Here is a 15,392-nt window from a genome sequence, read left to right on the forward strand (position 1 = left end):
TGACTCCTCCTCACCGGAGCACTGAGCCGAGCACCCAGCCAAAGAGGCGGCCCAACAGGAGCAGAACACAAGCCCTGACAGACAGCCCAAGGCAGACGAGAGCTCCCCCAGCTCCCACAGGAAGTGCGGCACTCGGGGACACTAGGTGGCCCGGCCTTCCCAAGCAGCCCCGAGGCACAGGAAACACACTGACCCGACCGGGCTGAGGCCTCCTCGTTTGCCCTTCGGGGCGTGGTGGCCTCAGTGGTACGGGGGACAGTGGGGGGCTCTGGAGCTGCCGGGGAGGTCCCCTCCCTGCCACGGGCCAGCTCCAAGTGGGGACACGTGGGCAGCCTGTCGCCGGCAGACCCAGCACTGCGCTTCACAGCCGTGCTGGGCCATGGCAGGCCAGCAGCAGTAGCGAGGACACCCTAGAGGAACACGGTCCAGGGACTGGGGATCAACAGACACAGGTGTTCTCTTAAGCAGGTCTAGAGGGTCGGGGACACTGATCGGTGAGGGGAACTACAGCCTTGCCTGAACACGTCCGTGGCTGACTCGGCCTAAGGCGGGGGAGGTTGAAAGAGACCTAGAAACCAACACACACCCTCCCACACACCTGAGTTTTCAGTCTTCCAGTAAACGCTATTAAACCCATTAACAAATGGGACGACAAGGACTCAGATGACTCCACGAACTGCTCAAAGTCACGTGGTTCTTTTTTGGCGAACTAAGATCAGAATATTGTTTTACTAACAGTCCGCCTATCCCCTCCAATCTACAAAACATAACATAGAAGCTTGGGGTTTTCTGGTTGTAGATACTTTTACTCCTATGTTATAAGAGCAGAGGCCACATGGTTCCAGAAATACTAACACACTCTGACTCCAAATGTGACCCATTTCCCTTGCTGTTTATACCAGTGGACATCTGAAGAATGATGGCCCGTACCATCCGTGGGGCTCACAGCAGCCAGAGACCACACAGCCTGCTCAGGTGCACGGCTCCTGGATGACAGGCCTTCCCTCCTGTCCCTGACGGCTGGGCCAGAGTATCAGACCAGCAGCGATAGAGAAGGTCGTTCTTATGGGTTAGAGGCTCAGGTTAAAATAAAACACAATGGGGTGAAAGAAAATCCTTCTGATTCCTTCAGCTCCAGGGGAGAACTGTATAGCCATCTCCAGAGAGCCCAAAGAGAAAGATCCAGCTTGTCGTTGATGAATAGATCTCTGGCCCACCAGAAAGCCACTGCAGACGCTACAACCCCACCACAGGGCCTCTCCTACTAGAGGCCCAAACTCAACTGCCCAACGAGGGCTCAAGTGAGCACCCACCATGTAACAGCTGTGGCTCGATGTACGTGGGATACAAATCAACCACGAGAACAATGACTAGTGTCATGGGACTCTCGTTCCAGTGGACTAGGATGGACAACAAGTAAACATAATAAACAGACTCTACAGTACGCCACGGAGCACTAGGGAAGTGAAAACAGTGCACCCGGGAACCACAACTATGTAAACAGAACCTGTGAAAAGCCACTCGCCCAGGCAGCTTAAGAGAAAGAACTAGAGTCGTACATTTGGTTGACTTAAGACTGAATGCATGTGAGGCCCTGGAAGACACGGTGGGGACGCGGGATGGGAACCGTCTACAGGCCTCTGACACACCAGCCACCTGCCCCGCGCGCCGTGTCAGGGCCGCAGGTGGGGAGGTGGCCCCGCGTGCAGACGGGGAGGAACGGCTGGAAGGCGCCGGGCTGCACACCAAGGCTGCCGCCGCTGGGAGACGCTACCACTGCAGACGGTGAACTGGTTTTGTTGTTAACATGTGCACGAGTATGTTCCTATAGTTACTTATTATTTTTAAAGTAATGGATTCTTTCACTGTGTCGTGTTAGTCACCGTACATCCTTAGTGTTTGATGTTGTGTTCCAAGACTCACTGTTTGCAACAACACTCAGTTCTCTGTACAGCACGTGCCCTCCTGACTGCCCGTCACCAGGCTCACTCATCTCCCCTGACTCTCCCTCCCCTCCAAACCTTCCCTTTGTTTCCAGGACTCCATAGTCTCTCCTGACCCATTTCCTCCTCTAAAAGTAATGGGTTTTTAACAGGAAAGCCACCAGAGAAAATTCATGCCATAAAACATGGCTTGAGTTGCTTTCTTTTTAAACACAGATAGGGCTGGGGGGCACCTGGGTGGCTCAGTCAGTGAAGGGTCTGCCTTCGGCTCAGGTCATGATCTCAGGGTCCTGGGATCCAGTCCTACATCGGGCTCTCTGCTCAATGGGGAGCCTGCTTCCCTCTCTCTCTGCCTGCCTCTCTGCCTGCCTCTCTGCCTACTTGTGATTTCTCTCTCTGTCAAATAAATAAATGAAATCTTAAAAAAAAAAAACAAACAAACCTATGGCTTGAATTTTACACCAAACTAATATACTCACAACCTGTAACCTCCGTGAGGACAAGACTTGGTCTATTTTCCATAAACTATACTTTATATTTGCTTTATTGTAGAGTTAATATTTACTGAATTGAATTTTAGAGCAAGAAACCCAACCGAACTTCAAGATTTGTATCATTTTTTACCAAAAACTACATTTTTCAATATGTTGTGTCCCTAACAGTCTTATTTTTAGAGTGGAAGGGATTTTTGTTTTGTCCAAGTTGCTTCATCCTAAATCTTGACTTTGACTTTTCACACAGGAGATACGATATTTCAGCTAATCTTCCACTAAGATAAGCAAGTCAGTGACGGGAGTTTCAGAGTCGTTATCAAGTTGGCAATATTATTACTTTTAGGCCTGGATAAGCATCAGAATTACCCCTACCTTAATCTGCAGCTTTGCTTCTTGCAGCCGACCCTTCCACGAGGCTACGAACTTAAGGCTGTCCACGGAGCAGCCCATCGCCCTGTAACACGGAAGCAGCCAATGTCAGAAAGCATCTCAGGAATTGAAATACAGACAGTAAGGCTGACATGTTCCTCTTCGTTTACAACTGAAATATTTACAATGTGCACAGAAGCAGATTTCCTAAACGACGCAGAGTCTTAGACCTCACGCCACATCTGTAAAGGAACGGCCTACAGGATCCCCTGCCGCTAAGGCACACAAGGCTTCCCTGCTCGTCCTCCGCCTCCCGTCCGCCGGACCACCACGCGGGAAGTGTGCCATTGTGCTTATTAGTTGAACCGAAACATGGACACTTATGAAATGACCCCCAGGCATTACACACGGAAATCCTCCCGAATCAACACAGAACTAAATCTGGTCCAGTTTACTTTTCCAAGTGCCTTTTAGTCCATTCTAATTTATTTAAAAAATCAGTCTACATGACACGATTATCCAAGGGTGTCCTAAAAAAAGAGCTTGATCTTAACTGTCAAACCCTGCTCCCCACCAGTAAGCCCGGCCAGCATGTCTAAGAGAGGGGTCTGCAAAAATTAAAATGCTTCTGTGCAGGGCCCAGTGGTCGCCATGGGGAGACACGATGTGGCTGGCGAGACTGAGAAACCCCTCGCGTACTGTTCTTTCCTGTTGACCCCTTTACTTAAGAGTAGCTCCTCCGCCCACCCTATCAGACACGGCTTATCCAGGTCAATCGCCGGCAATTTAAAAATTAAATTTCACCTTTTCAATTCTAAGAAAAACATCATAATTCTAAGCAGTATTTTTCAAACTAAAAGCTCCCTGTTAAGAGATGTCAAGTATTAGGAAATAACGTAACTCCCTTGATTTAATTATAAGTTTATTTCCGAACAACGACGGGAACGTGATCCCAAGCGCCGCAAGCGGAGAGACGGACGCGTCAAGAGCTGAGCTCACCTGGCCGTCTCCTGGTGAAGGGCGTTGAGAAACGTGTCTGGGCGGAAGAGCTCGGACAGGTCCAGCGTGTCAGACAGGAGAGCCTGCCTCTCGGCCCTCTCCGCCCAGCTCTGGAGGGGAAGAAGAAGACACACACCCATTGAAACACTCTGCAAACATGGAAGACAAATCTGTTCAAGAACTATTATGTAAAAGTCATGTTCAGTGACGAAGTGACACCCTTCGCAGCTGCTCTGAAACAGTGCCTGGAAAAAAGAGATTCTGCTTTACGTCGTGAGTCTACTGTAATTTGTCTTTGACATAATATCCATCCACCGTAAAAAAGCTTCCTTGCACAATCCTTTGCTGGTAAAATTCTACTCCAAATAAAAGTGTAAAATTAGAAAAATCATCTTCCAATCGGCATTTCCGCCGGGGCCGGCACTTCTCTTGATGAGCCGCGGTTCGGAGTGTGCTCAGAAGCTGACCTGAGAATGGGGTCCGAGCGCACACCCCTCAGGGCCCCCGAGTCCTGGTCCTGCGAACTGAATGGGCCCCGATCCAGACCTGCCTGCAGATTTGCCACCTTTCTGAGCCAAGTATTGCAGAGGAGGGTTCTTTGGTAAAAGGTGTTTCTGCTCAGTCTCTTCTTATCTGGCATTTTATGAACCCACTATGTCCCCTGGAGAAACACACATCGTCACCAAGCACGTCCTAGGTGTCTCACACTAACAACAGGCTTCCTGGGTGTTAGCCGACCCTGCGCTCCCCCCACCACTGAGCCCCGAGCATCCTACTCCCCTCGCCGCCCAGGACACGGAGGGCAGGAGGCCGACTGAAGCAGCCCCATGCGATGGTTTCTGTGTGATCCACCGGGCAGGTGCTGAGGCGCCTTATGAGAAAGGTAACTTACTGGTGATTCCCGTGTCCACCTGGGCCAGTCCGTCAGTCTGTCAGCCCAGCTGGAGCACAGATGCGGTAGCACAGTGACATCAGCTGGTAGCACCCCGCACGGCGGTCATCTACTCAGTCATTCACTTTGTATGATTATGAAGGCTGGGAAACACGGTGATTACTCACTCCTGTACGGAAGAGCTATGCGTCCTGTGCTGAAACACCCCGTCCCCCAAGCACGTACACCTGTCAGCCAGGTGCGGAGAAGCCGCTCCACAGCTCCTGTGTTTGCGTGAATGTCCACTGCCTCTGACCTCCTCCTGCCTGCAGCAAAACCTTCCTGTGGTCCTAACACCTAAAAAGAGCTCTTTAGCAAACTATAATTAATTCTTCTTGGATATTACCTATTTTAAGGATGTTTAAATTATTGTTTATTTGGTTTACTCCCTATGAAATGTTTTCATTATCTGCCTTCTACTTTCATGAGCTAGACAAAGCTAACAAATTATGCTTGCATGATCTTTTATAAGTAATATTTAATGCATACATATTTCAGTTTAATACTATCATTAATTCTTAAAATTATATTTTAATTCAAAAATTTCAAAACAGTTGTTGCCTGTATCAGATATGCATTATGTTCAAATTAACTAAAAATTAAAGTGTGGCTAATAATCAGATTTTTACTTAAAATGTGAATTAATAACATTAGTAAGAAAAAGGAAAAGCTTCTATAATACAAATGTTTTTATTAGTGCATGGCGGGGAACAAACGTTTTTTGTCAGGCTTAAAGGCAGACTAAAGCAAAGGCATATTTGATAAAAGAATCTAAGTAACAAAGATTCTTTTAATATGTATATTGTCTTTGAATAGCAAACTTCACAGAAGAAAACACAGTGAAGCACATTTTTTAAAATTTACATTTCAGCCTGTTTAGAGCAGCTTTCTTCATCTTGTCAACACTGGGAAGCGACCACGATGTCCTTCAGGACATCTCGCACTAATGCACTGACGCGCCGCCCCGTCAGCCACGAAGGACGGGAAGGACCTTCGATGCACACTGCGAGTCAGAGAAGCCACGAGAACCGGCGGCAGTGCCACAGGACTGCGGCAGCGCAAAAGGCGAGAGTCTGGAGATGGGAAGAAGACCGGCAACTAGCCGGGCTGGGCGAGGGGTGCCGGGGCGGAACACGGAGGGTTTTGAGGGCAGTGAAGGTACTGTGTGTGCTGCCGTAATGACGAACGCATGTCCAAACCCGCAGCCGGTCACACATCAGGAGCAGACATGAAGGTCAACTGAGGACCCTGGGTGATCACGACCCGTCAAGGCAGGTGTGTCCTTGGTTTTAAACCAAACAAACAAGACAAGAAGGAGAGAGTTCTATTCCTGTATGAACCAGTACAGACAGAATTTTGAAGGAAAAGGCTTTTCCCTGAAAAACTTTTTATCTAGTTAACTTACCTTTCATTCATGAATACAACTAGGTATCACTTTTATATAGGCTAGAGTTCAGAAAATAAATACACAACTGTACCTTTTCTTTTAAACATTACTCAAAAACGTCCTTCAACTGATTTATATATTAGTCAAAACTAAGATTTTTAAGGATATAAAAGTCAGAGGCTAAAGCTATTAGTTATCAGTAATGAAACTGGTTAAATATAGAATTAGATCTATATCATTATTGTAACAAAATTACATTCACATAATGAACGGTTTGAGATGAACTCAAAGGGCAATAGGAAAGCATCAGTTATATAGCATAGGCAAAACCCCACTGCCCTTCAAGTGTTCATACATGTTTATGAGATGTATCATGGATCTATACAAAAGGAAGCCGAACTTCCATCTCTGATCAAAATGAGAAAAAATATAAGAATTCAATATTTTATATACGCAGCATCACAGATCACTGGATAACGGAAAAGATATTCAGCAAATGATGTTGAAAAATGTTCATCATGACTGGCCATCATCAAATCAAAACCACATTGAGATACCACCTTGTACCAGTTAGAATGGCCAAAACTAATAAGAGAGTAAACAACGTGTGTTGGAGAGGATGTGGAGAAAGGGGAACCCTCTTACACTGTTGGTGGGAATGCAAGTTGGTGCAGCCACTCTGGGAAACTGTGGAGATTCCTTAAGAAATTAAAAATAGAGCTACTCTATGACCCTGCAATTGTACTACTGGGAGTTTGCCCCAAAGATACAGGTGTAGTGAAAAGAAGGGCCATCTGTACCCCAGTGTTCATAGCAGCAATGGCCACAGTCGCCAAACTGTGGGAAGAACCAAGATGCCCTTCAACGGATGAATGGATAAGGAAGATGTGGTCCATATACACTATGGAGTATGATGCCTCCATCAGGAAGGATGAATACCCAACTTTTGTAGCAACATGGACGGGACTGGAGGAGATGATGCCGAGTGAAATAAGTCAAGCAGAGAGTCAATTATCATATGGTTTCACTTACTTGTGGAGCATAAGGAAAAACACGGAGGGCATTGGGAGGAGAGGAGAAGTGAGTTGGGGGAAATCGGAGGGGGAGACGAACCATGAGAGACTATGGACTCCGAGAAACAAACTGAGGGTTTTGGAGGGGAGGGGAGTGAGAGGTTGGGTGAGCCTGGTGGTGGGTATTAAGGAGGGCACTATTGCATGGAGCACTGGGTATGGTGCATAAACAATGAATCTTGGAACACTGAAAAAATAAAATTAAAAAAATGGAAAAAAATTTTACTGAGATTTTAAAAATCAGAGGTTTAAAAAAAGCTTAACAAATTGCAGATCTAGATTAGCAATCATTTTTAGGACATTTAGTAAAAAAGGAGTTTTTTGAGATTTACTTAAGGTGAGGATTTTCTGTTCAAGGTTCTTCCTAGAAAACATATTACTGAAAAGTACTTTGTTGAGCTACTTGTATGGGGTGCAGACAGCTGGGTAGCCTCCCTCAGGGCTCGCTTCCGTGCTCTTTGCAACCGCAGTCAGATGAGCCCACCGCCCAGAGCCCTTCCCCAGGGTGCGCAGGTGCAGCTGGCTGGGTGCAAGGAACTCGGGACACGGGGCTCTGACGACAGAAGGCACAGAACCGAAGGTAAGGGGAACCAGGACCGCGTGCTCCAGCTACACTGACCACGCACCACGTGGCGAGGGCTTTCAGGGACTCAGGATGATTCATGACCTCCTGGGATAGGCTCTGACTACAGCAGGAAAACCGTGGACAAGTTTGCTAGAGGCGGCAGGTGGCCAGACGGAGCAGGGGAAGAGCTGAGGCCCTGGGCTGGGAAACTGCAGGGACCCCAGCCACTGGGGCGGCTTAGGGCGCAGCCAGGGGTTCACCAGCAGCCTCGCCCCAGGGCCTGGCCCTTTTGGGAGCATGCGCAGGGAAGGAGCCCTGGGGCTGGTGACCCCAGGGCTGACAGGATCTTATTATCATATCATTTGCATTGCGGTGTCCCCCCCACCCCCCTACAGACGCTGCTCCCTGAAGATGGGGGATGTGAGCAGGTGCCCAGGCCCGAGGGAGGAAGCCAGGGTGGGTATGAGAAGGAGCACCTGGGAGAGGGGAGACCACGGAGACCCCCAAGCACAAGATGCGGCAGTCCGTGGGCTCAGGCCGCTCCTCTGTCTAGGGGCTGGACCCTTCCCTTGGAGAGCCCAGACCAGGGACAGAGTCCCCCAGCCCTGGGACACCCGCACTGGCCTTCTGCGGCCACACCATGGCTGCGGGACACAGAGGGCCCCTGCAGCTGGATCCTTCCTCAGCTCACAAGCCCACGCCCTGACGGGGGCGGCGAGCGCTGATACACGGGCACCCACAGAGCCCGCCTCCTGCGGGGACCACGGCCTGTCTGCGGAGCCTGCTGATGTGCGGGAGCCCCGGGGGGGGGGGTCTGCTGACACGGTCTCCGCAGGCCCCCACAGCGAGGAGCCTCTTATTATGCCGCGCCAGTCGCCACCGAAATTGGTATGCATGTGACAAAAGCGAGATGCAGATAAAAATTCAGGGAAGATTTTGTTATCTTGAAAGCCAATTATGTTGCTATATTGTCACATTTCTAGAACCGAGATTTATCTTCTGCAAGCAGTACAAATAGCATGGTTTATGGGCTCGCCTCCACACAACTGCAGATGATCACAGACCACAGACTACCACTTAGTATTCCGAATGTGCAAGACAGCTGACCACAGGCAGAATTTACTAGCTGAGAGTGTGGAGAAATTACTGTCCCTGTACAAAATGGAACTCCTAAAATCTGGTAATACTACTGCTATAGCAATAGCTCTATTTTACTGGGTAATATTTAGGTTATGTACCCTAAGTTCATTTTATGATAGTGACAAAACAGTTTAAAGCTTGGCTGTATGTTAATCATAAATCTCAGGATTTGGGCTAAGATGTATTTTTTGCATGAAATTCCACTATTAATCTATTTATTTGTTATCTATTTCCTTCACTAAATGTAGAGATTCCTGTTGGCAGGAATTCATGATTTCCTCATTACTGTGTACTTCCAGCACTTAGAATAGTGGTGGCACAAAACAGAAGCTCCATAAATAGTGAATGAATAAATGAATGAATGAATGAATATGAATTAAAAAGATCCATCACATACGTCTTCTGGCTGAGTACCATATAGAAAAATAGGGATGTTAGAGGTTTTAGATCGCAAACAGACTGCTTTTTCAATTCTGTTGATATGCCTTCCTATGCATATTTTTGCTGTGTGCCTACTATGTGTAAAACCCTGTACTGGGGACTGTGAGAGTTACTAAAAGGAGTTGGAAAATAAAGACTTTTATAGGAAGGCAAAGTACTGCAGAACTTTCCAAAGTAGAGTAAGATACCCCAGAACACAAATGAAAAATTAAAAAGATAATTTTAGTAAGAATGCTTTTAACAACTAGGGTTTTAAGAGAAAATAAAGCAAATCTTCAAATGTTAGATTGGAGAGTAAAAAATTAAACTGTAACATCTACCGGGCAGACTTAAATAGAAATTAAATCTCATAAGCATGTCACGGATGCTACAGAATACATATTGGGAGGTAAATCACGATGGTTAGGAAACGTGAAAGAGATTCATGTCAGTTTGCTTGAGAATAACCCTAACCGTGGTCAAATCATTCATTTATACATCAGATACTGAAAACCTACCTGTGCAAGCCCCTGTTCCACATGCTTGGATAGAGCAGTAAACAGACAAAAAAGTCTGCCCTTCTGAAGCTTCCAGAGGAGGAACACAAAGAAAAATTCAGTGAAAGGCACAGAACATTAGCTGGGGATGTAGCTCCAGAGAAAAATAAGAAGGAAAGGAGAGCGCTACGACCTGAAACCACGTGGCCAAGGAAGGCCTTGCCGAGATGACGGTGGGGCAAAGAGCTCAGAGACAGAAAATCCCTTTGGTGCGAATCCGGGGCAGCAGCTCGGGCGGAGGGAGCGGCCAGAATAAAAGCCTGGGGAGGGGGTGTGCCGGTCTGGTCACTGGACAGCCCCGAGGCCAGCGAGGCTGCGGCAAAGGACATGAGGGAGTGGAGAGAGGAGGAAACCGGACGGGGTAACCGCGTGACCTTCACCTGCCAGTGGAGGGAAGGACTGTGTGACTCTGGAGGTAAGATGTCACGAGGATATTCCCAGGAGAGGAGGGACAGCGTCTCATTCATGCTTTAGCCAGGACATCCAGGCTGCTTGGCCGAGAACCAACCGGGGGACACGGGGGGGAGCAGCACAGGTAGGTGGCGGCTGCACTGATCATAACATCGGTCAAGGCAGTGGCAGGTCAGGTGGTATGTCTGAGTGTTCTCGAACATTAGAGGCAAGATCACGTTTCTGCCAGGCTGGACACACACGAAGGGAGGACGGGGTTAACAGTGATTCTGAGATTCTCAGCCTCTGTCACAGGAAGGAAGGAGGAATCAGTGACTTTCGCGGGAATGGCTGTATGGATAGAGGCCAACGTAAAACGTTTCAAGGGGGAGAGTGAGAATCTTTCTAAAATGTTGCTGATAGTTTATGGAACGATCAAAAACTCTGGCATGTCTTTATAGAAAGGGCACTTGAGTGTGAGTTTTCTCATTTACCATGTAATTCCTATAAACGGTTTAACTATTCTTGAAATTGGGGTTGCACTTCTCCCATCTTTAAAAACGGAAATTACACCCACCTCGTGTGCTGTAAATATTACCAGATCTCATGTACAGCATATACGTGCCGGGTCTCCAGAATGAGCTCAGTTCTTACGAATATCTGTTTTCTCTTTTCTGTCCTTCATGAGATCATTTAAAAAAGTCTGGGGGCACCTGGGTGGCTCAGTAGGTTAAAGCCTCTGCCTTTGGCTCAGGTCATGATCCCAGGGTCCTGGGATCGAGCCCCACATTGGGCAGGGAGCCTGCTTCCTCCTCTCTCTCTCTGCCTGCCTCTCTGCCTACTTGTGATCTCTGTCTGCCAAATAAATAAATAAATAAAATCTTAAAAAAAAAAGTCTTAATATATAAAGTGGCACACTGACAAGAAAAACAATCTGAAGCTCAGATTTTACATCTAGGAAAATGAGAAGAGCTATTTAGATGAACCCAAAAAGGGTGTCATGAGACTTCTAGATCCAGAAACACCGGTCTGAGTCCTTAGAGAACAGTCAAGGTCGAAGAGGGAAGTGTAAGAACTAGAGGCTCTCAGATTGTTTTCGGTGACCATTCAGTCTTCTTCAAGTGGAGAGGAGAAGTAAAATGTAACAAATTAAAGAAGCAATCTGTGTGGCTAAGGTCACAAGAAGCATCTTAGCAGGCACGCTAGAAACCGTGCCTGAATATTATCTGATCAAAAGATAGAACACAGCATCTAAAAGGAATCTCAGGAAAAACAAGAGGGAGGGAGGAGTAGGGACTGAGAGCGAGGGAAAGGTCTGCTTCCAGCACTGCCGGGTGCGGAGGGTAGGAGAGGACCCAGCGTCACAGCACTGCGGGCAGAAGGGGGGCCCTGGCAATCTGGTACCGCGCCCACTTCAGGCCTCGTCCATGATGAACCCTGGCCGTGGCAGGAGGAGCCATTTGGGCAGAGCGGGGACGGGGGGGACACTGAGAGACTCTGGGTGGCACCACATCTGCTATTTTCTCCCAGAGTGTCGTTGTTTAGATGGATAGTTGTTCGGGGCGTCTAGAGGCTCCGCAGGCTGAACGACCGACTTAGGTCGAGCTCAGGTCATGATCTCCTGGCTGTGGGATGCAGCAGGCGTCCGGCTTCCCGTTCGGTGCAGAGTCTGCGGCAGATGCTTTCTCTGTCCCCCCTGTTCCCCCCCACTTGCTCTCTCGCTCTCTAATAAATACATAAATAATCTTAAAGAGAGAGAGAGTTGTTTAGATTGCTGTGGCTTGTTTAGTTACCTTTACTTCCTGAAAGACCGTAAGGAGCGTTTATGTGACGTGCTAACACTGGTGTTCACTACTTCTGCTTACTGTTCGGATCTCCCCAGCCTTCAAAGTTGCTAAAGGTTGATATAAATAAATAGCAAGATTTTAATGTTAGAAGGAAGGGTGGCCAAATATGGTCATATACAAGTATATCGGCCGGGGCTTGAGTTAGATAGAACGATAATCACCACCACCACCATCATCATCATCATCATCCCGGGTAGAGCTGAAGCAGTCACTATCAATTGTAAAATAGAAGACACGGAACCTAAGCAGAAACTCAGGCCTAGAAAATGAGCCTGCAAGCCTGCCACTGACGCACGGCAGTCCGAGTCCGGTCAGCAGTACGAAGACGATGGGGACACAGCAGGAGTCCGTCCACATGGTCAGAGTACTGCTCTGACACACCCCAGCCCGACCGGGTCCCAGAGGCCAAGGTCCGTGCATGCTGCTGGGACAGACGCAGCTCATGAACTGGGATGGAACAAAACTGCGGGTGTGTGGCCAAGGGATCCGGCTGCGGTGGAGAATAGGAATGCGGGGAAAGAAAGGCAAATACGGCACCAAAGTATTTGGAATTTGCAACAACCAGCACAGGAGACTCGGAATATACGGGCTAGACACACTGCAGGGGTATTCAGGACACCAAGAAGAAACAAAGCCTGGAAATCAGGAGCCAAAGAAACTCTAAGATGTTATTTCCCAAAAAAAGGCAGAAAAACCTGAAGCCAGAGAAATACTTCCAGGATCCCCACAGGAAATAACCTATCTTGTCCATTTGCCTGTTCATTCGGCGGACAGTATGCTATATTAGAAATATGGGGGTGGGGGCAGTTCTCGCTCTAGAAGATCTCGCTGCGAGGAGCTCAGAGAATGGACACCAGGATCCCCGAAGACTCTTCGGCGGAGACTCCTTGGGGACCTAGGGGCTCTCTAGCTCTCCACAGATCACCAGCTTTCAATCTTCAACCCCAGGCCACACAGCGGACTAAGATGCCACATGCAATCTTCACCTCTAAAATGATCTGGTTTCCCTTCCTCAGGATCTGCAAGAGTTTCCCAAGGATCAACCATCGTTCCTTAATAAGGTCTCGTGACCTGACCCTTCCTGCCCCTCCCGCCTACTCTCTGCACCCCCCTCCTCCTTGTGCTCCGTACCAGGCTTGCAGCTCCGTGAAAGCCCCGGGCTTCCGCTGGACGCAGGCCCTCCCCTTGCCTGGCGCGCTCTGGCCTCTCCCCCGTGGTGGCCTAGTCCTCCTTCGCTCTCCGCCCGACGTTGGCTCCCCTGCTCCCCGTCCCTCCGGACCTCCTGCGGCTCGCTCCAGGGACCGCACTTCGTGCACGGTGTGCACCGGTGCGGACTCTGTTGTCCCTCTTCTCTGAGACACTGTAAGGACCGCTCCCTGGAACACAGCGCGTCTGTTTACCACTCTGCGCGGCGACCTCAGACAAGGGCTGGATGCCACGGCGGAAACTTCAGGTCGGAAATGACGCCTGTGAGGCAGGAACTGTACCGACCTCCTGACCGTCTCCCTCACACCCCGCTTCAAGCAGCTGCTCACGGTACCTTGACTGAACGAAGGAATCAAGGCATCAGTGCACGGACACTACCCCCAGCAGGCCCAGGCTTTCTTTATCAGCTCGGAACCCTGCAGCAAGCAGGCTCTGCGGGGGACGCCCCCAGCAGTTCTCTTTTCCTTCTACATCCCACCTCCAAGCAATGCACTCTGGGCCGTGAGCTACGGCTGGAGACGAGCTCCAGCGGCTGCACACCTGCCCGAGGCAGACTCAGCGTCCCAGCGTCACAAGCACCCGAGCTGCCATCGTCACACAGCGCCAACAGTGCCTACGTGTCCTCACCCTCTCTCCCCCATCTGCACGGCTCCAAGCTGCTCTGGACCCTCACCCGGGACATACAGACGGCACCTGAGAGTCCCAGATGCCAGAAGTGACCGCAGGAAGGTAGTCGTCTCTGTACATTTATAACCACACACACAAAAATTAAGATAGGAAAACAAAACAAGTGAAAAAAACCATGCCCCTAAGTGGTGGCTGAAATGACAAATATTGCTATTCCCCGGTTAGAAGGACGGGAGACAAGCTACGGGCAAGGGCCAGGAGGGTGTTTTACCATTACAATTCAGGCGAAATGACTATAAAGGTTGTAAGAAATTACACAGTGAAAGTGACAGTGGAAAAGTTTTCAGCTGTGATGATGGGTATTCGACACACTTAGTATAAACAATCGTGCCAGAAAATTATAATTCATGAAAAATTGTTTTATCTATTAAATGCAATATCCACATGTTTACTGTCATATGCACATAATTCAGTGTATTTGCACATATATGACACAGTGTAGTGTAGGCTACTATTTCCAGCTAATAAAGATAGTTCCTGCCCTTGGTAAGAAAGTACAGTGAGGAATACTGACAAATGCATGAACTGAATCATTATCACAGCCGTGCAATCAGAACACACCAAGAACTTCGGAGCGTTTCTGTTTTCCTGAGTTACTTACGGACTGTGTGTCCTTCCTCCCCACCTCCTCCACCCTCCTTCCCTCCTTCCTCCGCTCCCATCTTCTGCCATTTACTGCTTATGTGTGTGCCTAGGCACAGCGGACAGACAGACAGCAAATCAGAGTCCTTGACTGGTTCTTCTCTGCCTGCTGATTTTAAAGTCATTTTCAGATCCAGTAATTTTTTCTCCAATAATCCTACAACCCTGAGGTTAGTCATATTAGAAGCCAAACAAATGTTCTGACGAGTCTTGGCCCCTTTAAAGAGGTCTCATTTGTAGACGGGCACAACAGAGCAGGAGGTGGGGGGAGGTGAAGAGCAGAGGAAGGGACGAGCCCCTGCAGGCAGCGTCCCGGAGCCAAGGACAGCGGAAGTCCAGCACGCGGGTCAAAGACGAGCCTTCACCAAGCAGAAGGTCAGCTTCTTCTACAGTAGCACAAAGATGAGAGGGCGGGTTCAGGCAAATCTGTAGGTGGGAGAGAAGGGTGGGACTCCTCAAAGGGTCCCATTTCATAGCTTGAATTTTCTCTGTAGTGCAGAGGGGTTGGGCCAAGGGAAAGGGGAGGTGGTGACAGAACGGTTTTCAGGAAAGCAGCGCACTGCAGAAAGAGGCCTGGTGGAACCAGGGGCAGGGCCGGCCCTTCCCTCAAGGGACCCGCACGGGACCCAGAGCTCAGCAGCTCGCGTGTGGACAGAGACTAACCCAAGTGCCCTCATTCTAGAAAGGATGAGGCACGAGGGAGAGTGAGACAAGATAATGACGTTTCTGAAAGGGGATGGTT

The 15,392-nt window shown here is 48.9% G+C and overlaps 1 protein-coding gene across 1 annotated transcript in view; it reads right to left on the bottom strand.

Annotated features, from left to right (window-relative positions):
* Window positions 1-15,392, bottom strand: part of DYNC2H1 (dynein cytoplasmic 2 heavy chain 1) — a gene marked incomplete at its 5' end in the record, with an annotated part of 274,888 nt that overhangs the window by 23,860 nt on the left and 235,636 nt on the right. The window contains 2 exons of the mRNA XM_080815645.1: window positions 2,810-2,891; window positions 3,806-3,915. Of these exons, the coding sequence (XP_080671771.1) occupies window positions 2,810-2,891; window positions 3,806-3,915 (192 nt within the window). The remainder of the gene's footprint in view (window positions 1-2,809; window positions 2,892-3,805; window positions 3,916-15,392) is intronic.

Source organism: Martes martes (assembly GCF_963455335.1).
Source record: "Martes martes genome assembly, chromosome: 10".
In the NCBI taxonomy this organism is placed as follows: Eukaryota; Metazoa; Chordata; class Mammalia; order Carnivora; family Mustelidae; genus Martes; species Martes martes.